This window comes from Pseudophryne corroboree, chromosome 3 (genome assembly GCF_028390025.1).
Source record: "Pseudophryne corroboree isolate aPseCor3 chromosome 3, aPseCor3.hap2, whole genome shotgun sequence".
NCBI lineage: Eukaryota > Metazoa > Chordata > Amphibia > Anura > Myobatrachidae > Pseudophryne > Pseudophryne corroboree.
The window spans coordinates 271680287-271706191 of record NC_086446.1 but is presented as its reverse complement, the minus strand read 5'-3'; the positions used below and the strand labels follow the sequence as shown (position 1 = coordinate 271706191).

At 49.5% G+C, this 25905-nt stretch overlaps 1 protein-coding gene across 4 annotated transcripts in view; it reads right to left on the bottom strand.

The window, feature by feature from the left end:
• C3H20orf96 (chromosome 3 C20orf96 homolog) overlaps positions 1-25905 on the bottom strand; it is a 233174-nt gene that overhangs the window by 5677 nt on the left and 201592 nt on the right. For all 4 annotated transcript variants that reach the window (XM_063959091.1, XM_063959089.1, XM_063959090.1 and 1 more), the window contains exon 9: positions 20887-21005. In XM_063959091.1, the coding sequence (XP_063815161.1) occupies positions 20887-21005 (119 nt within the window). The remainder of the gene's footprint in view (positions 1-20886; positions 21006-25905) is intronic.

The window sequence follows — 25905 nt, the reverse complement described above, 5'->3', positions numbered from 1 at the left end:
AGAATGCATAGAACAGGAATACTGTACCCTGCAACTGTACACCTGTACAAAATGATTATAGAAGCTAGGGGAGTTCCCACACAAATAGATCTGTCAGCCTTCCTCAAAATATGCACAGTGGTGGGGGACGACTTCCTCCAGCTAAATAAGCTAAGAATTTCCCTGAACCATCACCTTGTATGTAGAAATCAGCTTGGAACAGTAAGTGCCATTTGGATTTATCAAGAAGCAAATCCGCCCATTGCTTATGGACTATCTGCCATTCCACTCTATCCGCCGGTAAACCAGATACAACTGCTCCACACTACGTCTCTCCAACTCGGTCTCAGACTTTTCATTAAATACCTTCAATTGGGCAGCACTAGAAATCAGGGACCCTCTGCAAGAAGTCCTTAAATGAATCCCACAGCAGCAGAGACCCTGTCTCAATTGGATTGTTAACAACAAATTCCTCCCACAACACCAATAGGTCAGAAGCTGCACCCATCTGTGACAACCAAAAAGGGTTAAACCTCCAGAAGGCCACGCCTTTAGGGCCATCCAGGTTTAAAGACAAAAGAATTGGGGAGTGATCCGAGATCCCTCTAGTCAAATATTCAATGGCTGACACAGAAGGGAGCAGCTGGCGGGAAAGAAGGGCCATATCTATCCTAGAGAAAATAAGAATTTACTCACCGGTAATTCTATTTCTCGTAGTCCGTAGTGGATGCTGGGTACTCCGTAAGGACCATGGGGAATAGACGGGCTCCGCAGGAGACTGGGCACTCTTAAAAGAAAGATTAGGTACTATATCTGGTGTGCACTGGCTCCTCCCTCTATGCCCCTCCTCCAGACCTCAGTTAAGGAAACTATGCCTGGAAGAGCTGACATTACTAGGAAAGGATTTGGAATCCAGGGTAAGACTCATACCAGCCACACCAATCACACCGTACAACTTGTGATAACTATACCCAGTTAACAGTATGAATAACAACTGAGCCTCATGTAATAGATGGCTCATAACAATAACCCTTTAGTTAAGCAATAACTATATACACGTATTGCAGAAAGTCCGCACTTGGGATGGGCTCCCAGCATCCACTACGGACTACGAGAAATAGAATTACCGGTGAGTAAATTCTTATTTTCTCTGACGTCCTAGTGGATGCTGGGAACTCCGTAAGGACCATGGGGATTATACCAAAGCTCCCAAACGGGCGGGAGAGTGCGGATGACTCTGCAGCACCGAATGAGCAAACTCAAGGTCCTCCTCAGCCAGGGTATCAAACTTGTAGAATTTTGCAAAAGTGTTTGAACCTGACCAAGTAGCAGCTCGGCAAAGTTGTAAAGCCGAGACCCCTCGGGCAGCCGCCCAAGAAGAGCCCACCTTCCTTGTGGAATGGGCTTTCACTGATTTAGGATGCGGCAGTCCAGCCGCAGAATGCGCAAGCTGAAACGTGCTACAGATCCAGCGAGCAATAGTCTGCTTTGAAGCAGGAGCACCCAGCTTGTTGGGTGCATGCAGGATAAACAGCGAGTCCGTCTTTCTGACTCTAGCCGTCCTGGAAACATAAAGTTTCAGGGCCCGGACTACGTCCAGCAACTTGGAATCCTCCAAGTCCCTAGTAGCCGCAGGCACCACAATAGGTTGGTTCAAATGAAACGATGATACCACCTTAGGGAGAAATTGGGGACGAGTCCTCCATTCTGCCCTTTCCATATGTAAGATCAGATATGGGCTTTTACATGACAAAGCCGCCAATTCTGACACACGCCTAGTCCAAGCTAAGGCCAAAAGCATGACCACTTTCCACGTGAGATATTTTAGCTCCACGGTCTTAAGTGGCCCAAACCAGTGGGATTTTAGGAATCCAACACACGTTAAGATCCCAAGGTGCCACTGGAGGCACAAAAGGGGCTGAATATGCAGCACCCCTGTAACAACGTCCGAACTTCAGGCAGTGAAGCCAGTTCTTTTTGAGAGAAAAAGGGATAGGGCCGAAATCACTGCATCCGGAATGCCCTTTTCCGCTAGGATCCGGCGTTCAACCGCCATGCCGTCCAACGCAGCCGCGGTAAGTCTTGGATCAGACAGGGTCCCTGTTGCAACATGTCCTGACTGAGAGGCAGAGGCCATGGGTCCTCTGAGAGCATTTCTTGCAGTTCCGGGTACCGAGTCCTTCTTGGCCAATCCGGAGCAAAGAATATTGTTCACACTCCTCCGTTTATTACAATTCTCAGCCCTTGGGTCTGAGAGGAAGAGGAGGGAATATATAGACCGACTGGAACACCCACGGTGTTACTAGTGCGACCACAGCTATCGCCTGAGAGTCCCTTGACCCAGCGTAAAACCTTTATCTTTTTATTGAGGTGGGACGCCATGTAGTCCACCTGAGGCAGTTCCCATCAATTCGCAAAACTGCGTGAAGACTTCCTGATGAAGTCACCACTTTCCCGGGTGGAGGACGTGTCCACTCCCGGAATGAACACTGCTGACAGTGCGCTTACTTGATTCTCCGCCCAGCGAAGAATTCTGGTGGCTTCTACCCTCGCCACCCTACTCCTTGTGCCGCCCTGGCGGTTTACATGAGCCCCTGCGGTCTGACTGGATCAGAACCGGTTGGTCGCGAAGCAGGAACTCCGCTTGACTTAGGGCGTTGTATATGGCCCTTAGTTCCAGGATATTGATGTGAAGGCAAGTCTGTTGGCTTGACCACAAACCTTGGAATTTTCTTCCCTGTGTAACTGCCCCCCATCCTCGGAGGCTTGCATCCGTGGTCACCAGGACCCAGTCCTGAATGCCGAATCTGCGGCCCTCGAGAAGGTGAGCACTCCGCAGCCACCACAGGAGAGACACCCTGGCCCTGGGGGATAGGGTGATTAACCGATGCATCTGAAGATGTGATCCGGACCCCTTGTCCAGTAAGTTCCATTGTCCTTGCATGGAACCAGCCGAAGGGGATGGCCTCGTATGATGCCACCATCCTTCCCAGGACTCGAGTGCAGTGATGCACTGACACCTGTTTTGGTTTTCAATAGATTCCTGACCAGTGTCATGAGCTCCTGAGCTCTCTCTATTGGGAAATAAACCCTCTTCTGGTCTGTGTCTAGGATCATGCCTAGGCGAGGCAGATGAGCTGTAGGAACCAACTGCGACTTCGGAATATATAGAATCCAGTCGTGTTGCCGTTTCACTTCCAGAGAAGGTGATACGCTGTCCAGCAACTGCTCTCTTGATCTCGCTTTTATGAGATCATCCATGTATGTGATAATAGTGACACCTTGCTTCCGCAGGAGCACCATCATATCCGCCATTACCTTGGTGAAATTGGTAATGACAATCCTGTACCGCAATTCTGAGGTACGCCTGATGAGGTGGATAAATGGGGACATGAAGGTATGCATCCCTTATGTCCCGATTCATTTCAGGCTTGCAATGACCGCTCTTAGCGTTTCCATCTTGAACCTGAACCTTTTCAGGTATATGTTCAGGGATTTTAATTCAATATGGGTCTAACCGAACCGTCTGGTTTCGGGATTATAACATGGTCGAATAATAACACCCTCTTGTTGAAGGAGGGGACCCTTGACCACCACCTGTTGAAGATACAATTTACGAATTGCAGTTAACACTGGCTCCCTCTCTTGGGGGGAGCCCGCCGGGTCCTCGGTGAGGGGGCATCTTCTCACAGTCCAGCCTGTATCCCTGTGACACAATATCTATTGCCCAGGGATCTAACAGGGAGTGAACCCACTTGTGGCTGAACTTACGAAGGCGTGTCCCCACCGGGCCTAGCTCCGACTGTGGAGCCACAGCGACATGCGGTGGATTTTTGTAGAGGCCGGGGAGGACTTCTGTTCCTGGGGACTAGCTGTGTTGTACAGCTTCTTTCCTCTGCCCCCGGCTCTGACAAGAAAGGACGCACCTCAGACTTTCTTGTTTCTTTATTCGAAAAGCTGCATTTAATAATGTCGTGCTTTCCTAGGCTGTGCAGGAATATAGGGCAAACTAGCAGAATTACCAACTATAGCTGTGGAGACCAGGCCCGAGAACCTTTCTCCACACAATCCTCAGCCTTCCATATGCCTCTTAAGTCGGCATCATCTGTCCAATGTATATTCTACAGGACACGTCAAGCAGAAATCGACATAGCTTTTGTCTCTAGGACCCAGTATACTCATGTCCCTTTGGGCATGCTTTATAATTATATATCTATCACTTAAGACAGCATCTTAAAATATTTATATGCATACTAGGGTCTCAATCTCTGCTGATAAGGTACCTGTCCACGCTGCCACAGCGCTATAAACCCATGCCGACACAATCGCCGGTCTGGGTAGTATACTAGAATGTGCACACTATCTGCAGGATCCCTGAGAATAGCTAGTGCAAACAGGACACCCAAGGGGAAGATTCTCAACACATCCTGGCCCTAGTGGGGAAAGGATACAGCCTGAGAATTCTCTTGTGGGAAGCTGCCGTCTCTTGTCTGGAGATTCCCGCTCTTTTTCCTCATGAGAGGAGGGAAATTTACCTCAGCATTCTTCCCCTTAACATGTGTACTCTCGTGTCAGGGACAGATGAGTCATCAGTGATATGCAAATCATCTTTTATTCCAATAATCATATATTGAATATCTTTTAGCCCTCTTGGCTGTAACTTTGCATTATCGTAGTCGACAGTGGAGTTAAACTCCGTGTCGATACAGTGTTTGTTATTTTGGATAGTGAGCATAGAGAGACTCTGAAGGACTCTGTGACATAGGGACAGACCAGGGTAGATTTCCTTTCTGTTCCCTAACCTTTTGTGCAATAACTTTACCTCAGCACTTACACATATCCAAACAGGTGTCGGCGTTGTCGACGGAGACACCCTCCCACACACTTATCCGCTCTATCACCTCCTTAGAGGAGCCTTTTACCTCAGACATGTCGACACACGCGTACCGACACACCACACACACAGGGGATGCTCTATTTGAAGACAGTTCCCCCACCAGGCCCTTTGGAGAGACAGAGAGAGAGTATGCCAGCACACACCACAGCGCTATATAATACAGGGATGTACACTATACTGAGTGATTTTTCCCCTATAGCAGCTTATATACACAGTTTTGCGCCTAAATTTATGTGCCCCCCTTCTCTTTTTTACCCTTTGTGTACCAGGATACTGCAGGGGAGAGCCTGGGGAGCTTCCTTCCAGCTGAGCTGTGAAGAGAAAATGGCGCCGGTGTGCTGAGGAAGAAGGCCCGGCCCCCTCAGCGGCGGGCTTCTGTCCTTTTATGTACTTTAATGGCGGGGGTTAATGCACATATACAGTTTATCAGACTGTATTATGTGCTTTTCGTCAAGTAAGGTAATCTAATTGCTGCCCAGGGCGCCCCCCCCCCCAGCGCCCTGCACCCATCAGTGACCGGAGTGTGTGGTGTGGTGTGCTAAGGGAGCAATGGCGCACAGCTGCAGTGCTGTGCGCTACCTTAATGAAGACCGGAGTCTTCAGCCGCCGATTTTCAACTTCTCTTCGTTCTTCTGGCTCTGCAAGGGGGACGGCGGCGCGGCTCCGGGACCGGACGACCGAGGACTGGGCCTGTGTTCGATCCCTCTGGAGCTAATGGTGTCCAGTAGCCTTAGAAGCCCAAGCTAGCTGCAAGCAGGTAGGTTCGCTTCTCTCCCCTCAGTCCCACGTAGCAGTGAGTCTGTTGCCAGCAGATCTCACTGAAAATAAAAAACCTAACAAATACTTTCTTTTCTAGGAAGCTCAGGAGAGCCCCTAGGGTGCATCCAGCTCTGGCCGGGCACAGATTCTAACTGAGGTCTGGAGGAGGGGCATAGAGGGAGGAGCCAGTGCACACCAGATATAGTACCTAATCTTTCTTTTAAGAGTGCCCAGTCTCCTGCGGAGCCCGTCTATTCCCCATGGTCCTTACGGAGTACCCAGCATCCACTAGGACGTCAGAGAAATAACCATGAGAACTAGAGAAGCAGGAGTAACTACACACAGTAGGAAAACGCAAGCGCAAAACATCTGCCAGGCCTAATTCAAAGATCATACGTGCAAAAGCGGTATCTCCAGTTCGCACATGGTGCGGGTCGGTTCGGGGCTCCATCTATCCATCGACTCATTCATAACAGGAGTATAGGGAGCGGGGGAGGATATGCACCGCCAGTAACAGAAACTGAATATTATGGATCGAACCTGCTAGGAAAACATAATAGCCTGATGGATCAATCTGGACCTTCTGACATATAAAACCCATGCTTTTATTAATTAACACAGACACACCTCTAGAGTTGGGGTGAAAAGTAGAGTGATAGCCCAACCCACCCAGGGCTCTTTAAGGGAAAGTACATGGCTACCGATTAAATGGGTCACCAACAGACAGACTATACCCAGGTTACGAGCCTTGAGTTATTTCATAACTAAGGAGTGCTTGACCCCATCATTAATGCCCCTTACGTTCCATGAAATAACATTCACCATAATACTGCAGCAACAGTAAGAATAAGCCTAACCAACATTGCCTCAGCCAGTCAGCACACTCCATCCACGTACGTGAATTATACGCATATGCACAGACCTGAACAAGAAATGCATAATCAAACAAAAACACACAAAACAATATAGATAAGAAAAACAACAAACCCCAACCACCCCCACTCAACACAGTTAGACCCTAACATTGTAAAAGGGCCCTAGAAAAAGGTCCGAACTACTGTATAACGAAATTAGCCAAATAGGGCTAGAGGGCAACCAAACCCATAACCTACAGGAAATGGAACCGCCAACCTAGAAAAGTCATATGGCTGGTGGAAAAGGCACACAGTACCAATGCACAACATAGCAACAGGAAAACATTTGAGTAAAATAAAAGCATCAGAACAATAATAACAGATACTTATAGAGGAGTTCAGCGTTACGGAGAGCCAGCACGTGGCATCGGCTGCACATCAATCCAGGCCGAAGCAGCCTGAGAGGTGTTAGAGAAATGTGTGTGGTTACCAGCGATCACTCAGCCGAGCAGGAAATAACATGGAGTACTGCAGCTGGAGATCACGGAGTCTGGAATACCGCCACCCTTGCACCTCCATGTTCCAGCGGCCCCCGTAGCCGATCAAGACACAGTATTGCGGCTCTGTCCTTATAATGTAGAAGTTTAGTAATAAAAGTTCTGGGTTGTGCACCAGGAGGAAGAGGATGGGTAGGGACCCTATGGGCTCTCTCCACTGCAAACTGCGGAGTAAAGGAATCTTTGTCAAAGGCCGACAGAAGCCAGGTCTCAAGGAAATTTTCAGGGTTCGACCCTTGGCTTTTTCAGGGAGTCCCACGAAGCGAACATTAGGGCTAATTCGGACCTGATCGCTGCTGAACTGCGCATGCGCTGGCGCCGGCACATGCCAGACAGTGGGTGGCTGTCTTAGCCCTGCTTGACAGGCAGAGGCGGTCGCTGGGCAGGAGGGGGTGAGCCAGTAGCATTTGGCCGCCGTTTAGGGGGCGCGGTCCGGGCAATGCAAGCGACCCGAGCAGCGGGGAGCTACTCTACCAGTACAAAAGCATCGCCGCGGCTTCACTGACAGGCGGGGCGGACTAGCCCTGTGCTGGGTGTCCCCCCGCATGTCTGGGTACCTAATCGTAGCTGTGCTAAATTTAGCACAGCTACGATCAACTCGGAATGACCCCCAATACCACATCTGTATTAAAAGCCCAGTTCCAAAAGGAGTCGGGAGGAAAAGAGAAAGCCTGCTTCCAGACTGCACCCCGACAGAGAACAGGGAGAGGAGAGTCACAGACACAAATATCCCCTTATTCACAGAGGCACATCAGTCACCTGATGTGATGTCCAGATGCCACCAGCCGAGGAGGGTATAGGCAGAGACAGGAGAGCACACTGCAGTACCTGCTGGGACAGGGAGCTCAGCTTCCAAGATGGCGGCCGCTTGTCTCAGGAGCCGGCGGAACCCCCAGCGGAACAAATACTCAGAGTCCGTCCCTGCATCCAGCAAACAGAGGAGAGGTGAGCAGGAACCTCAGCAGAGCCGCTAGCAGCCGAGAGGAGGACCAGGAAGCTGGGAGGGAGCACACTTCTGCACAGTCACTGCTCCAAGATGCAGGGCGGCAGCTCCGGGACTCCAGGCAGCAGGAGCAGTCAGCGATGGGGAGCAGGGCCAGATCCAGCGGGCAGCCAGGATGGTAGCCCAACCGAGGAAGTCACAGGCAGCTAACCGGAGGTGAGTCGCCGGGGAGTGCAGGAGGAGATGCCGGGACACACAGACCCGCTCTCAAGATGGCGCCTGGCTCACACTGGTTTACGAGCTGCAGGAGGGATATGCCAGGGATCACCCCAGACACACAAGTTGAGCACCAGGGTGGTCCACAGTACCTCATGGACAGGTCAGAACGTCCGGTTCTGGTCCCACGAACCAGCAGTATGACATACAGGATCAGTGGGTTGGGGAGCCATCAGACCCGCGTCCTACACCATGCCTAGCTAGGCCATGCCCCCCTTTCATCAGATGTTTACTACAAAACTTTTCTTAGGGAGTGCTGTGCCAACTTTTAAAAGGGAAGGGGGTGCAGTCACACTCTGCAAGGGTGTCACTCTCACCGGGGAAGGAGGCCTCTCTGGTGGTCTTAGTGGTGTAGCTGGTGTCCCTTGCTAATTCTTGTAGCAGCTGCCCTATTGGCTCTGGTGGGTATCTCCTCTGGAGGCGTCCACCAGTGTCTTTTGTGGAAACTCTATTGCTCTCCAGTGTCTCCTGTGGATGCTCTACTGGAAACTCTCCAGCTCTCCAGTGTCTCATGTTCATACTCTACTGGAATCTCTCCAGTGTCTCCTGTGGATACTCTCCTGGAATCTCTCCAGTGTCTCCTGTGGATACTCTGTTGTATTGTTAGCTGCTGTCTTGTTACTTTAGTGATTACTCCATTGGGCTGAACTTTGTCTTATTGCCTCCAAAATGTTTATCCTGCAGACGGGATCCTTCTCTGCATCTAACTTACGTCATCCTCAGAGTTGTCGTCTGCTGGTTCTGTCTGGAGGGTCACAACCTTTGGGAATACTGCAGCTAAAATAGGATTTTGGTACTTACCGATAAATCCTTTTCTCCTAGTCCGTAGAGGATGCTGGGGACTCCAAAAGGACCATGGGGTATAGACAGGATTCACAGGAGCTTGGCCACAGTGAAAAGACTTAAACTGGGTGTGAACTGGTTCCTCCCTCTATGCCCCTCCTCCAGACCTCAGTTATAGGAACTGTGCCCAGGAGAGACGGACATTTCGAGGAAAAGATTTTTGTGTAAACTAAGGGCTACAAACATACCAGTCCACATCACAAACATACCGTTTTAACGGAGTAATAGTAAACCAGATAACCGTATGAAATAACAGCAACAAGCTGAAAACCAGAACTACACTACCCGTAAATAAACCAAGTTAACCAACACGAAAACATTGCCGGTAACAGTCCGCACTGGGATGGGCGCCCAGCATCCTCTACGGACTAGGAGAAAAGGATTTATCGGTTAGTACCAAAATCCTATTTTCTCTTACGTCCTAGAGGATGCTGGGGACTCCAAAAGGACCATGGGGTCTATACCAAAGCTCCAGACCGGGCGGGAGAGTGCGGACGACTCTGCAGCACCGACTGAGCAAACGCAAGGTCCTCATCAGCCAGGGTATCAAATTTATAGAATTTGACAAAAGTGTTTGCCCCTGACCAGGTGGCTGCACGGCAAAGCTGTAAAGCCGATACGCCTCGGGCAGCCGCCCAAGACGAGCCCACTTTTCTGGTAGAATGGGCTTTTACGGACTTCGGCACAGGTAGCCCGGCCGAAGAATGAGCCTGCTGAATCGTACTACAAATCCAGCATGCAATAGTCTGTTTTGAAGCAGGATGACCAATCTTGTTAGAAGCATACAGGACAAACAGCGCCTCAGTTTTTCTGGCAACAGCCGTCCTGGCGACATAGATCTTCAAAGCTCTCACCACATCGAGAGACTTTGGAACCGCGCCAGCATCCGTAGCCACCGGCACCACAATAGGTTGGTTAATGTGAAACGAAGACACCACCTTCGGCAAAAATTGTTGACGAGTCCGCAATTCTGCCCTATCCGAATGAAAAATCAAATACGGGCTCTTATGAGATAAAGCCGCCAACTCTGACACCCGCCTGGCAGACGCTAGCGCCAACAGCATGACTACCTTCCAAGTGAGAAACTTCAACTCCACCTTACGCAAAGGCTCAAACCAGGAAGACATGAGAAACTGTAAGACCACGTCAAGATCCCATGGAGCCACTGGAGGCACAAACGGAGGATTGATATGCATTACTCCTTTGACAAAAGTCTGAACCTCTGGGAGGGCAGCTAATTCCTTTTGAAAGAAAATAGACAAAGCCGAGATCTGCACCTTGATGGAGCCTAATTTTAGGCCCGCATCTACACCTGCCTGCAAAAAAACGGAGAAAACGACCCAAGTGAAACTCTTCCGCAGGAGCCCCTTTGGTCTCACACCAGGAAACATACTTTTTCCAAATACGGTGATAATGTTTCGCCGTAACCTCCTTCCTAGCCTTAATGAGAGTGGGAATGACCTCCCCGGGAATACCCTTACGAGCTAAGATCTGGCGCTCAACTTCCATGCCGTCAAACGCAGCCGCGGTAAGTCTGGAAACATGCATGGACCCTGTAACAACAGGTCCTCTCTTAGAGGAAGCGGCCAAGGGTCTTCCACTAGTAACTCCTGAAGATCCGGGTACCAGGCCCTTCTTGGCCAATCCGGAATGACGAGAATCGCCTGAACCCTTGCTCGTCGAATAATCCCCAATACCTTTGGAATGAGAGGAAGTGGAGGGAACACATACACCGACCTGAACGCCCACGGAGACACCAGGGCGTCCACTGCACTTGCTTGGGGGTCTCTGGACCTGGAACAATACCTCAGAAGCTTCTTGTTGAGACGAGACGCCATCATGTCGATTAACGGAATTCCCCAACGCCTTATCACCTCTGCAAATACTTCTTGGTGAAGAGCCCACTCTCCCGGATGGAGATCGTGTCTGCTGAGGAAATCTGCTTCCCAGTTGTCCACTCCCGGTAGGAATACTGCCGACAAAGCGCTCACGTGTTGTTCCGCCCAGCGAAGGATTCTTGTGGCCTCCGCCATTGCCGCTCTGCTCCTTGTTCCGCCTTGACGGTTTATATGTGCCACCGCTGTGATGTTGTCTGACTGTACCAGGAGAGGTCGACCCTGAAGAAGGCTTCTTGCTTGTTGCAGGCCATTGTAAATGGCTCGTAACTCGAGAACATTTATGTGGAGACAAGCCTCCTGGAGCGACCATTTCCCCTGGAAATTTCTTCCTTGGGTGACTGCGCCCCAGCCCCGGAGACTTGCATCTGTTGTCAGAAGCACCCAGTCCAGGATACCAAACCGGCGACCTTCCAGGAGGTGAGAACTTTGCATCCACCACAGAAGAGAAATTCTGGACTTATCTTCCAGTGCATGTGCAGGTGAGACCGGACCATTTGCTCAGCAAATCCCACTGAAACACCCGGGCATGAAACCTGCCAAACGGAATGGCTTCGTACGCCGCAACCATTTTCCCCAGAACCCGAGTACATTGATGGATGGACACAGTCTTCGGCCGCAGAAGTTCCCTGACCATCGACTGCAGTTCTAGAGCTTTTTCTTCCGGAAGAAATACTCTTCGTAACTCCGTGTCCAGAATCATGCCCAGAAACGACAGCCGAGTGGCCGGAATCATCGGCAAATTTAGCACCCAACCGTGTTGCCGGAGCACCAACAGTACCCAACTCACACTCCTCAGCAAACGTTCCTTGGATCTCGCTTTTATCAGGAGATCGTCCAAGTACGGGATAATTGTAACCCCTTGCCTGTGAAGGAGAACCATCATCTCTGCTATGACCTTGGTGAAAATCCTCGGGGCCGTGGAAAGCCCAAACGGCAACGTCTGAAATTGGTAATGAGAATCCTGTAGGAAAGCCTGATGCGGAGGATAAATTGGGACGTGTTAGTAGGCATCCTTTATGTCCACTGACGCCATAAAATCCCCCCTTCTAGGCTGGCAATCACCGCTCGAAGAGATTCCATCTTGAACTTGAAAACTTTCAAGTATGGATTGAGGGATTTTAGGTTCAGAATCGGTCTGACCGAACCGTCCGGTTTCGGCACCACAAAGAGGCTCGAGTAGAACCCCTCCCCCCGTTGAGACGGGGGAACGGGAACAATGACCCTCTGGAGACACAACTTTTGTATTGCTGCCAGCACGACGTCCCTGTCCGGAAGAGACACTGGCAGGGTCGACATGAAAAACCGGTGAGGGGGCGTCTCCTGAAACTCCAGCCTGTAGCCCTGAGAGACAATCTCTAGAACCCAAGGATCCAAGTCCGATTGGACCCAGACCCGACTGAAAAACTGCAGACGGCCCCCCACCGGGACGGACTCCCCCAGGGAAGCCCTAGCGTAATGCGGTGGACTTGGTAGCGGCAGGGGTGGACTTCTGGTCCTGGGCGCCTGACACTGCCGGCGACTTCTTTCCCCTTCCTCTACCTTTCGAAGCGAGAAAGGACGAACCCTTTCCTCGCCTGTATTTATTTGGACGAAAGGACTGCATCTGCTGATGGTGTGGTTTTTTGTGTTGTGTGGGAACATAGGGAAGAAATGAGGACTTACCCGCCGTCGCGGTAGACACCAGGTCCGCCAAGCCTTCCCCAAACAGGACATTACCTTTGAAGGGTAACGCTTCCATAGCTCTCTTGGAATCCGCGTCAGCATTCCACTGATGTGTCCACAGCGCCTTTCTGGCCGAAATCGACATGGCATTGGCTCTTGACCCCAAGAGACCAACATCCCTCGCCGCATCCTTCAGATAATCTGCAGCGTCCTTGATATAACCAAGAGTTAAAATAAGAATTTACTTACCGATAATTCTATTTCTCATAGTCCGTAGTGGATGCTGGGGACTCCGTAAGGACCATGGGGAATAGCGGCTCCGCAGGAGACTGGGCACATCTAAAGAAAGCTTTAGGACTATCTGGTGTGCACTGGCTCCTCCCCCTATGACCCTCCTCCAAGCCTCAGTTAGGATACTGTGCCCGGACGAGCGTACACAATAAGGAAGGATTTTGAATCCCGGGTAAGACTCATACCAGCCACACCAATCACACCGTATAACCTGTGATCTGAACCCAGTTAACAGCATGATAACAGAGGAGCCTCTGAAAGATGGCTCACAACAATAATAACCCGATTTTTGTAACAATAACTATGTACAAGTATTGCAGACAATCCGCACTTGGAATGGGCGCCCAGCATCCACTACGGACTATGAGAAATAGAATTATCGGTAAGTAAATTCTTATTTTCTCTAACGTCCTAAGTGGATGCTGGGGACTCCGTAAGGACCATGGGGATTATACCAAAGCTCCCAAACGGGCGGGAGAGTGCGGATGACTCTGCAGCACCAAATGAGAGAACTCCAGGTCCTCCTCAGCCAGGATATCAATTTTGTAGAATTTTACAAACGTATTTGCTCCTGACCAAGTAGCTGCTCGGCAAAGTTGTAAAGCCGAGACCCCTCGGGCAGCCGCCCAAGATGAGCCCACCTTCCTTGTGGAGTGGGCATTTACAGATTTTTGGCTGTGGCAGGCCTGCCACAGAATGTGCATGCTGAATTGTACTACAAATCCAACGAGCAATAGTCTGCTTAGAAGCAGGAGCACCCAGCTTGTTGGGTGCATACAGGATAAACAGCGAGTCAGATTTCCTGACTCCAGCCCTCCTGGAAACATATATTTTCAGGGCCCTGACAACGTCTAGCAACTTGGAGTCCTCCAAGTCCCTAGTAGCCGCAGGCACCACAAATAGGTTGGTTCAGGTGAAACGCTGAAACCACCTTAGGGAGAAACTGAGGACGAGTCCTCAATTCCGCCCTGTCCGAATGGAACATCAGATAAGGGCTTTTTCAGGATAAAGCCGCCAATTCTGACACGCGCCTGGCCCAGGCCAGGGCCAACAGCATGACCACTTTCCATGTGAGATATTTTAACTCCACAGATTTAAGTGGTTCAAACCAATGTGACTTTTGGAACCCAAAACTACATTGAGATCCCAAAGTGCCACTGGAGGCACAAAAGGAGGCTGTATATGCAGTACCCCTTTTACAAACGTCTGAACTTCAGGGACTGAAGCTAGTTCTTTTTGGAAGAAAATTGACAGGGCCGAAATTTGAACCTTAATGGACCCCAATTTCAGGCCCATAGACACTCCTGTTTGCAGGAAATGTAGGAATCGACCCAGTTGAATTTCCACCGTCGGGCCTTACTGGCCTCGCACCACGCAACATATTTTCGCCAATTGCGGTGATAATGTTTTTGCGGTTACATCCTTCCTGGCTTTGATCAGGATAGGGATGACTTCATCCGGAATGCCTTTTTTCCTTCAGGATCCGGCGTTCAACCGCCATGCCGTCAAACGCAGCCGCGGTAAGTCTTGGAACAGACAGGGTCCTTGCTGGAGCAGGTCCCTTCTTAGAGGTAGAGGCCACGGATCCTCCGTGAGCATCTCTTGAAGTTCCGGTTACCAAGTCCTTCTTGGCCAATCCGGAGCCACGAATATAGTGCTTACTCCTCTCCATCTTATCAATCTCAGTACCTTGGGTATGAGAGGCAGAGGAGGGAACACATACCCTGACTGGTACACCCACGGTGTTACCAGAGCATCTACAGCTATTGCCTGAGGGTCCCTGGACCTGGCGCAATACCTGTCGAGTTTTTCCCAACGGTTTATAATCATGTGGAAGACTTCTGGGTGAAGTCCCCACTCTCCCGGGTGGAGGTCGTGCTGAGGAAGTCTGCTTCCCAGTTGTCCACTCCCGGAATGAATACTGCTGACAGTGCTATCACATGATTTTCCGCCCAGCGAAGAATCCTTGCAGCTTCTGCCATTGCCCTCCTGCTTCTTGTGCCACCCTGTCTGTTTACGTGGGTGACTGCCGTGATGTTGTCCGACTGGATCAACACCGGCTGACCTTGAAGCAGAGGTCTTGCTAAGCTTAGAGCATTGTAAATGTCCCTTAGCTTCAGGATATTTATGTGAAGTGATGTCTCCAGGCTTGACCATAAGTCCTGGATATTCCTTCCCTGTGTGACTGCTCCCCAGCCTCGCAGGCTGGCATCCGTGGTTACCAGGACCCAGTCCTGAATGCCGAATCTGCGGCCCTCTAGAAGATGAGCACTCTGCAACCACCACAGGAGGGACCCCTTGTCCTTGGTGACAGGGTTATCCGCTGATGCATCTGAAGATGCGACCCGGACTATTTGTCCAGCAGGTCCCACTGGAAAGTTCTTGCGTGGAATCTGCCGAATGGGATTGCTTCGTAGGAAGCCACCATTTTACCCAGAACCCTTGTGCATTGATGCACTGAGACTTGGCTCTGTTTTAGGAGGTTCCTGACTAGCTCGGATAACTCCCTGGCTTTCTCCTCCGGGAGAAACACCTTTTTCTGGACTGTGTCCAGGATCATCCCTAGGAACAGAAGACAAGTCGTCGGAACCAGCTGCGATTTTGGAATATTTAGAATCCAACCGTGCTGCAGCAACACTACCTGAGATAGTGCTACACCGACCTCCAACTGTTTCCTGGATCTTACCCTTATCAGGGAATTGTCCAAGTAAGGGATAACTAAAATTCCCTACCTTTGAAGGAATATCATCATTTCGGTCATTACCTTGGTAAAGACCCGGGGTGCCGTGGACCATCCATACGGCAGCGTCTGAACTGATAGTGACAGTTCTGTACCATAAACCTGAGGTACCCTTGGTGAGAAGGGTAAATTTTGACATGAAGGTAAGCATCCTTGATGTCCCGAGACATCATGTAGTCCCCTTCTTCCAGGTTCGCAATCACTGCTCTGAGTGACTCAATCTTGAATTTGAACCTCTGTATGTAAGTGTTCAAAGATTTTAGATTTAGAATCGGTCTCACCGAGCCGTCCGGCTTCGGTACCACAACAGTGTGGAATAATACCCCGTTCCCTGTTGCAGGAGAGGTATCTTGATTATCACCTGCTGGGAATACAGCTTGTGAATGGCTTCCAAAACTGTCTCCCTGTCAGAAGGAGACATCGGTAAAGCCGACTTTAGGAAACGGCGAGGGGGAGACGTCTCGAATTCTAATTTGTACCCCTGAGATATCACCTGAAGGATCCAGGGGTCTACTTGCGAGTGAGCCCACTGCGCGCTGAAATTCATTGAGACGGGCCCCCCACCGTGCCTGATTCTGCTTGTAAAGCCCCAGCGTATACTGAGGGCTTGGCAGAGGCGGGAGAGGGTTTCTGTTCCTGGGAACTGGCTGATTTCTGCAGCCTTTTTCCTCTTCCTCTGTCACGGGGCAGAAATGAGGAACCTTTTGCCCGCTTATCCACGAAAAGACTGCGCCTGATAATACGGCGTCTTCTCATGTTGAGAGGCGACCTGGGGTACAAACGTGGATTTCCCAGCTGTTGCCGTGGCCACCAGGTCTGAAAGACCGACCCCAAATAACTCCTCCCCTTAATAAGGCAATACTTCCAAATGCCGTTTGGAATACGCATCACCTGACCACTGACGTGTCCATAACCCTCTACTGGTAGAAATGGACAACGCACTTAGACTTGATGCCAGTCGGCAAATATTCCGCTGTGCATCACGCATATATAGAAATGCATCTTTCAAATGCTCTATAGGCAAAAATATACTGTCCCTATCTAGGGTATCAATATTTTCAGTCAGGGAATCCGACCACGCCAACCCAGCACTGCACATCCAGGCTGAGGCGATTGCTGGTCGCAGTATAACACCAGTATGTGTGTAAATACATTTTAGGATACCCTCCTGCTTTCTATCAGCAGGATCCTTAAGGGCGGCCATCTCAGGAGAGGATAGAGCCCTTACAAGCGTGTTAGCGCTTTATCCACCCTAGGGGGTGTTTCCCAACGCACCCTAACCTCTGGCGGGAAAGGATATAATGCCAATAACATTTTAGAAATTATCAGTTGTTATCGGGGGAAACCCACGCATCATCACACACCTCATTTAATTTCTCAGATTCAGGAAAACTACAGGTAGTTTTTCCTCACCGAACGTAATACCCCTTTTTGGTGGTACTCGTATTATCAGAAATGTGTAAAACATTTTTCATTGCCTCAATCATGTAACGTGTGGCCCTACTGGAAGTCACATTTGTCTCTTCACCGTCGACACTGGAGTCAGTATCCGTGTCGGCGTCTATATCTGCCATCTGAGGTAACGGGCGCTTTAGAGCCCCTGACGGCCTATGAGACGTCTGGACAGGCACAAGCTGAGTAGCCGGCTGTCTCATGTCAACCACTGTCTTTTATACAGAGCTGACACTGTCACGTAATTTCTTCCAACAGTTCATCCACTCAGGTGTCGACCCCCTAGGGGGTGACATCACTATTACAGGCAATCTGCTCCATCTCCACATCATTTTTCTCCTCATACATGTCGACACAAAAGTACCGACATACAGCACACACACAGGGAATGCTCTGATAGAGGACAGGACCCCACTAGCCCTTTGGGGAGACAGAGGGAGAGTTTGCCAGCACACACCAGAGCGCTATATATATACAGGGATAACCTTATATAAGTGTTTTTCCCCTTATAGCTGCTGTATAGTTAATACTGCGCCTAATTTGTGCCCCCCCTCTCTTTTTTAACCCTTTCTGTAGTGTAGTGACTGCAGGGGAGAGCCAGGGAGCTTCCCTCCAACGGAGCTGTGAGGGAAAATGGCGCCAGTGTGCTGAGGAGATAGGCTCCGCCCCCTTATCGGCGGCCTTATCTCCCGTTTTTTTATGTATTTTGGCAGGGGTTAAATGCATCCATATAGCCCAGGAGCTATATGTGATGCATTTTTTGCCATCCAAGGTGTTTATTATTGCGTCTCAGGGCGCCCCCCCCAGCGCCCTGCACCCTCAGTGACCGGAGTGTGAAGTGTGCTGAGAGCAATGGCGCACAGCTGCAGTGCTGTGCGCTACCTTGTTGAAGACAGGACGTCTTCTGCCGCCGATTTTCCGGACCTCTTCTGCCGCCGATTTTCCGGACCTCTTCTGCCTTCTGGCTCTGTAAGGGGGCCGGCGGCGCGGCTCTGGGACCCATCCAAGCTGGGCCTGTGATCGTCCCTCTGGAGCTAATGTCCAGTAGCCTAAGAAGCCCAATCCACTCTGCACGCAGGTGAGTTCGCTTCTTCTCCCCTTAGTCCCTCGATGCAGTGAGCCTGTTGCCAGCAGGTCTCACTGAAAATAAAAAACCTAAACTAAAACTTTCACTAAGAAGCTCAGGAGAGCCCCTAGTGTGCACCCTTCTCTTTCGGGCACAGAGATCTAACTGAGGCTTGGAGGAGGGTCATAGGGGGAGGAGCCAGTGCACACCAGATAGTCCTAAAGCTTTCTTTAGATGTGCCCAGTCTCCTGCGGAGCCGCTATTCCCCATGGTCCTTACGGAGTCCCCAGCATCCACTTAGGACGTTAGAGAAAAGAACAGTATCTTTATCAAGGGTATCCATATCAGCAGCTAAATTCTCAGCCCATTTAGCAATAGCACTACTCACCCATACGGACGCCACAGCAGGTCTGAGCAATGCACCTGTATTAGTGAAAATGGACTTCAGAGACGTCTCCAGCTTGCGATCAGCCGGATCCTTAAGAGCTGCCGTGTTAGAAGACGGAAGCGCCACCTTCTTAGACAAACGAGATAAAGCTTTATCAACATTTGGAGACGCCTCCCATTTTCCCCTATCAACTGATGGAAAAGGATACGCCATGTAAATCCTCTTGGGAATCTGCCACCTCTTGTCTGGCGACTCCCAAGCCTTTTCACAAAGAGCATTCATCTCATGAGAGGGGAGAAACTGCACCTCAGGTTTTTTCTCCTTAAACAAGCAAATCCTTGTTTCCTGTACTGCAGGTTCTTCAGAAATGCGTAACACATCTTTTATAGCCACAATCATGTACTGAATACTCTTAACTAATCTAGGATGTAAAGGAGACTCAGTGAAGTCGACATCGGATTCAGAATCCGTGTCGGTATCCGTATCTACCACCTGAGTGAACGGCCTCTTTATCGACCCCGCCGGGGTCTGTACCTGTGATAAAGCATCCTCCATGGATTTTTTCCACACCTGTGTCTGTGATTCAGATTTATCTAATCTCTTCGATAAAGAAGTTACATTAGAATTAATTGTATTCAACAGTGCAAGTAAGTCAGGTGTCGGCTGCGTCGACAGAGCCAACTCCATCCCCGCATCTGCCTCCCCCAAAACCTCCTCCGGTGAATAACACTCAGCCTCAGACATGTCGACACCTAGTATCGACCCACCGACACACACAGACAACGCCTCAGCTATGGGACAGGCCCACAAGGAAGCCCGGACAGAGAAACACAGAGGGAGTATGCCAGCCCACACCCCAGCGCCCATATATCCCACCAAGGAAAATATATGTACCAGCGCTGCCCAGTTAACCAAATATGCACCAGCTACTGTGTCCCCCCCCCCGATAAGCTCCCCGTTACTTTGCGGGAGCTCGTGGAGGTCCCGGACCACCGAACAAACAACTGCTGGCCCCAGAAGACCCAGTAACATGCTGCCAAGGGCGCCCCCCCCCAGCGCCCTGCACCCTGTGAGTGCTGGAGGAAATGTGTGTGTGGGAGCATGGAGCGCAGCGTTGCCACTGCGCTGTACCTTTACTGAAGTCTTTTGCCGTCCTGAAGTCTTCTGATCTTCTCATACTCACCCGACTTCTGTCTTCTGGCTTCTGTGAGGGGGGTGACGGCGTGGCTCCGGGAACGAGCAGCTAGGCGCACCAAGTGATCGAACCCTCTGGAGCTAATGGTGTCCAGTAGCCGAGAAAACAGAGCCCTTAAACTAAGAAGAAGTAGGTCCTGCTTCTCTCCCCTCACTCCCACGCTGCAGGGAGCCTGTAGCCAGCAGGTCTCCCTGAAAATAAAAAACCTAACAAAGTCTTTTCCAGAGAAACTCAGGAGAGCTCCCCTAGTGAGTGTCCAGTCAGTCCTGGGCACAAAGTCTAACTGAGGTCTGGAGGAGGGGCATAGAGGGAGGAGCCAGTTCACACCCAGTTTAAGTCTTTTCAGTGTGCCCAAGCTCCTGCGGATCCCGTCTATACCCCATGGTCCTTTTGGAGTCCCCAGCATCCTCTAGGACGTAAGAGAAATCCAAATTTCCTTGAGGGAATCCTTTGTGAACACCAGTACCCAGTTAGACTCTGTGCCTATGAGTTGGCCTTGGTGTATGACGACAAATAATCCCTAAAACACGTGACAACTTGACAAACCCCGTGTAACTCTCTTTCCTTAACTACTGTTTCCCCATGATTCCCATGTTTGCTATCTGTACCCTACCCTTGTTGTGCTTTCTTATGAGAAAAATATATGTTACTTAATAATAACTATTGATATTGATATTGATGAGAAAGGCTGGGGGCCTTAAATAATAGTCTGTGAGATGCAACCACGAGTGTGATTCTGTGGAGCTAGCCCATATTTTTAAAGTGGCAATAATTTAAAAGGTAAAACCAGATATCATTGGTAATGCAGCAACAATGTAAAAGAGTATACCTAAGGAAAGTTAGATTAAGATTAGATGCAATTATGAAGGGTATAAGACATGCCCTCAAATTACGTATGCTAAATGGAGCTTCGATATTACCAGAGAGAGTGGTTAGCTCTCTAACCTAATTCTTAATCCCTTTTGAGATTAAGACTAGAAGCATAAGAACTGTAAATAAATTATCTCAATGTCACTGGAAAGAAGCATGCCTACATTTCTTCCCTTTTTACTGTACAGCTAAAACAATAAACACAGGTATACATACATGGGCTTGCCAAGCAGCAAGTCTTTACAGAGCCTGTCAGTCTCTTCTTTCCAAGATTTACGAAGGGAGTCTCCTCTTTTCAGCAAGACCAAGACCTCATTCTGAAGCTCCGCAACCATCTGCAGGAAGTAAGTACCAAGAGGGAATCACCATAAGCTTGCTGTCACATAGGTTCTTTTTGTCCAGTCAGAAAAAGACAGCTTTCTGATATTATGATAAACTCTCTTAGGAGCAGTTTACGGGATATACCAGTTTCTCTAGCTTTGTGGGAGTTTCTGAACTATTCAGCTCTAGAAATGCTGTTTGCTGTATTTTACGAGGTGAAACATCTCGTCACAGGAAATAGTTATCTCATTGAATGTAATGTCATTACAGATACCTCTGACAATTCTAGGATGACATTTTTCTCTCGTTACAAACTGTGTGATACCTTAAAAAAAGAGCATATAGGATGGAGCCTACGATTCTGCAACATCTTATTATTACTCCATAACCATTAAAGTGCAGTTTTCTGAGCTGAACCAAGATTCATTAGGATTCAATTTGCTGATTCACTAAGAAATACTGATATAATGGAGGCACTAAGTCCTAATAGACTTATAGAAATTGAATTTGAATATTGGCAGTGAAGCTGCCTTCACTAGGCCTCATATCTAAAACAAACAAAATGTCCAAATTCTATCATTAGAGTTGTGCCACATACAATAGTTTTCAATTTGCAGAAAACAGGATTTTAATTACCTACCAGGAAATCCTTTTCTCGTAGTCCGTAGAGGATGCTGGGGTCCAATTTAGTACCATGGGGTATAGACGGGTCCTTTTTGGGAGCCACTGGCACTTTAAGAGTTTAATAGTGTGGGCTGGCTCATCCCTCTATGCCCCTCCTACCAGACTCAGTCTAGAAACTGTGCCCAAGGAGACAGACATACTTCGAGAGAAGGAAATACACAGATAGTGGTGAGATTCACACCAGCTCACACAGAACAAAAAAGGAAAGCCAAGCTAACCAACTTGGAACGATTCAACAACGGCTGAACCAACAAACGTAACCAAGTAACCTTGCAGGAAACGAAGCACTGGGCGGACTCCCAGCATCCTGTACGGACTACGAGAAAAGGATTTACCGGTAGGTAATTAAAATCCTGTTTTCTCTTACGTCCTAGAGGATGCTGGGGTCCAATTTAGTACCATGGGGATGTACCAAAGCTACCAGTACGGGAGGGAGAGTGCTGAGGGTCCTGCAGAACAGACTGACCAAACTTTAGGTCCTCAGAGGCCACAGTATCGAACTTGTAAAACTTAGCAAACGTGTTCGACCCTGACCAAGTAGCCGCCCCGGCAAAGCTGAAGAGCCGAGACACCCCGGGCAGCCGTCCAGGAAGAACCCACTTTACGTGTAGAGTGGGCCTGAACAGATTTGGACAAGCCAAACCTGCCATTGAATAAGCATGCGGGATAGTAAGCCTAATCCAGTGAGAAATTGTCTGCTTAGAAGCAGGACACCCAATCTTGTTGGGATCATAAAGGACAAATAGTGCGTCCGACTTCCTGTGACGAGCAGTCCTCTTCACATATATTTTCAAAGCCCGCACAACATCCAGGGACTTTGAGGTAATCGATGTGTCAGTAGCTACTGGCACCACAATAGGTTGGTTGATACGAAAAGCCGACACAACCTTAGGAAGAAATTGCTGACGAGTTCTAAGTTCAGCTCTATCTTCATGGAAAATCAAGTAGGGGCTCTTGTGCGACAATGCCCCCAATTCAGACACACGTCTTGCAGATGCCAATGCCAACAGTGTGACTGCCTTCCAAGTAAGAAACTTTACGTCCACCTCCTGTAAAGGTTCGAACCAATCTGATTGCAGGAACTGCAGCACCACATTAAGATCTCAAGGTGTCGAAGGAGGCACAAAGGGTGGTTGGATGTGCAGAACTCCTTTCAAGAATGTCTGAACCTCAGGGAGAGCAGCCAATTGTTTCTGGAAGAAAATGGACAAGGCTGAAATCTGGACCTTGATGGAGCCCAAGCATAGGCCCACATCCACACCAGTTTGCAGAAAGAGGAGAAAACGTCCCAGTTGAAACTCCACCGTAGGAAACTTCTTGGATTCACACCAAGACACATACTTTCTCAAAATCCGATGGTAATGCTTAGACGTTACTTTCTTCCTAGCTTGGATCAGAGTTGGAATGACCATGTTCGGAATGCCCTTCCAAGCTAAGATCTGGCTTTCAACCTCCATGCCGTCAAAGGTAGCCGTAGTAAGTCTTGATAGGCGAACGGCCCCTGTAGTAGAAGGTCCTGGCAAAGAGGAAGAGGCCTCGGATCCTCCAGCAGCAATGCCAAAAGATCCGCGTACCAAGCTCTTCTTGGCCAGTCCAGAGCAATGAGGATTGCCGGAACTCTTGTTCTTTTTAGTAGTTTGAGAATCCTTGGGATGAGTGGAAGAGGAGGGAACACATATACTGACTGGAACACCCACGGAGTTACCAGGGTGTCCACCACCACTGCTTGCGGGTCTCACGACCTGGAACGGTACCTCTGAAACTTCTTGTTGAGGCGAGAGTCCATCAAGTCTATCTGAGGTACACCTCATCGGCTTGTTACCTCTGTGAACACCTCCTGGTGGAGGCCCCATTCCCATGGATGGAGATCCTGTCTGCTGATGAAGTCTGCTTCCCAGTTGTCCACTCCCGGAATGAAGATTGCTGACAGCGCCAACGCGTGCCTTACTGCCCAGAGGAGGATTCTTGTTACCTCTGACATCGCAGCCCTGCTCTTCGTTACGCCCTGCCTGTTTATGTAGGATACCGCTGTGACGTTGTCTGACTTAACCTGAATGGCTCGATCTTGTAGAAGATGCGCTGCTTGTAGAAGGCCGTTGTATATGGCCCTTCGTTCCAGAATGATTATTGGAAGGAAAGATTCTTGACTTGACCACTTTCCTTTGGAAGTTTTCCCCCTGGGTGACTGCTCCCCAACCTCTGAGGCTTGCATCCGTGGTTAGAAGAATCTAATTCTGAATCCCGAACCTGCGGCCCTCAAGTAGGTAAGAAGTTTGCAGCCACCAGAGGAGTGAAATTCTGGCTTTTGGCTACAGGCATATCCGCTGGTGCATGTGAAGATGTGAACCCGACCACTTGTCCAGAAGATCCAGTTGGAAGAACCGCGCATGCAATCTCCCGTACTGTAGAGCCTCGTAGGAGGCTACCATCTTCCCCAGAAGGCGGATGCACTGATGAACCGATACCCGGGCCAGCTTCAAGACATCCCGGACCATTGTTTGGATCACCAACGCTTTCTCCACTGGTAAAAACACCCTCTGCACTTCCGTGTCGAGTATCATCCCCAGGAAGGGCAGTCTCCTTGTCGGTTCCAAATGTGACTTTGGAAGGTTTAGGATCCACCCATGATCCTGGAGTAGTTGAGTTGATAGAGCAATATCACCCTGGAAGATGCCTTTATCAGCAGATCGTCCAGATATGGAATTATGTTCACTCCCCGCTTGCGGAGGTGGAGCATCATCTCCACCATGACCTTGGTGAACACCCTCGGTGCTGTGGAGAGGCCAAATGGTAACGTCTGGAACTGATAGTGACAGTCCCGTAGTGCAAACCATAGACAGGCCTGGTGAGGCGGCCAGATTGGAATGTGAAGGTACGCATCCTTGATATACAGGGATACTAGAAATTCCCCCTCCTCCAGACCTGAGATAACCGCTCTCAGAGACTCCATCTTGAATTGGAAAACCCTCAAGTAGGGGTTCAATGACTTTAGGTTTAATATAGGCCTTACCGAACCGTCCGGTTTCGGTACCACAAACAGGTTTGGGTAATAACCCATGGTTGTTTGGTGAGGTGGAACTGGAACAATGATATTTGTTCGTACCAATTTTCGAATGGCTTTCTGTAGGATAGCACTTTCTGTCAGCGAAACTGGTCAACCTGATTTGAAGAATCTGTGAGGTGGGAGTTCCTGAAACTCAAGTCTGTACCCCTGGCCAACAATATCTGTCACCCAGGGGTCTAGGGATGATGACGCCCAGGCGTGACTGAAAGCTTTTTGTCTCGCTCTCACCTGCCCAATCTCCAGGCTGGGAAGTCCACCGTCACGCTGAAGATTTGGAAGAAGTAGAACCTAGTTTCTGTTCCTGGGAACCTGTTGGAGAAGATTTTCTGGATTTTCCCCGCCCTCCTCTAAAGAAGGTGTGGGGATGGGGGGGGACGGGGGGGGGGGGGGGGACTGTGTTGGATTTTTTAAATTTTGCGGTCCAAAAGGACTGCAGTGTAGGCATAGGATAAGATTTCCTAGCCAGTGCTGCTGCGGAGGGAAGAAATGTCGACTTACCCGCAGTGGCCGTGGAAATCCAAGCATCCAATGCTTCCCCAAATAGTGCCTGACCTGTGAAGGGCAGGTTCGCCACACTTTTCTTGGATTCCGCATCCGCAGTCCATTGGCAAAGCCGGAGTCCTCTGGGTGCCGAAACTGCCATGGAAGTAGCCCTTGCATGAAGTAGGCCAATGTCCTTCATGGCCTCCACCATGAAACCTGCAGAATCCTGTAAGTGACGTAAAAACAAGTCAATGTCACTCCTATCCATAGTATCTAAGTCCTCTAGTAATGTGCCAGACCACTATACTATGGCTTTAGAAATCCACGCACAAGCAATAGTGGGCCGTAAGGCCACACCTGTAGCAGTCTATAGAGATTTGAGCGTAGTCTCAATCTTGCGGTCAGCCAGCTCCTTTAAGGCGGTTGAATCAGGGACAGGTAAAAACACCTTTTTAGACAACCTAGATACAGAAGCGTCTACTATAGGCGGGTTTTCCCACTTCTTCCTATCCTCTTCAGGGAAAGGGAAAGCAATGAGAAGTCTTTTAGGGATCTGGAATTTTTCCTCTGGGTTTTCCCAGGATTTTTCAAACAAGGAGTTTTACTCCTTAGAAGCAGGGAGGGTAAGCAAGGATTTTTTATTTACTATAAAATAAGATTCCTCTTCCTGCTCAGGTACCTTC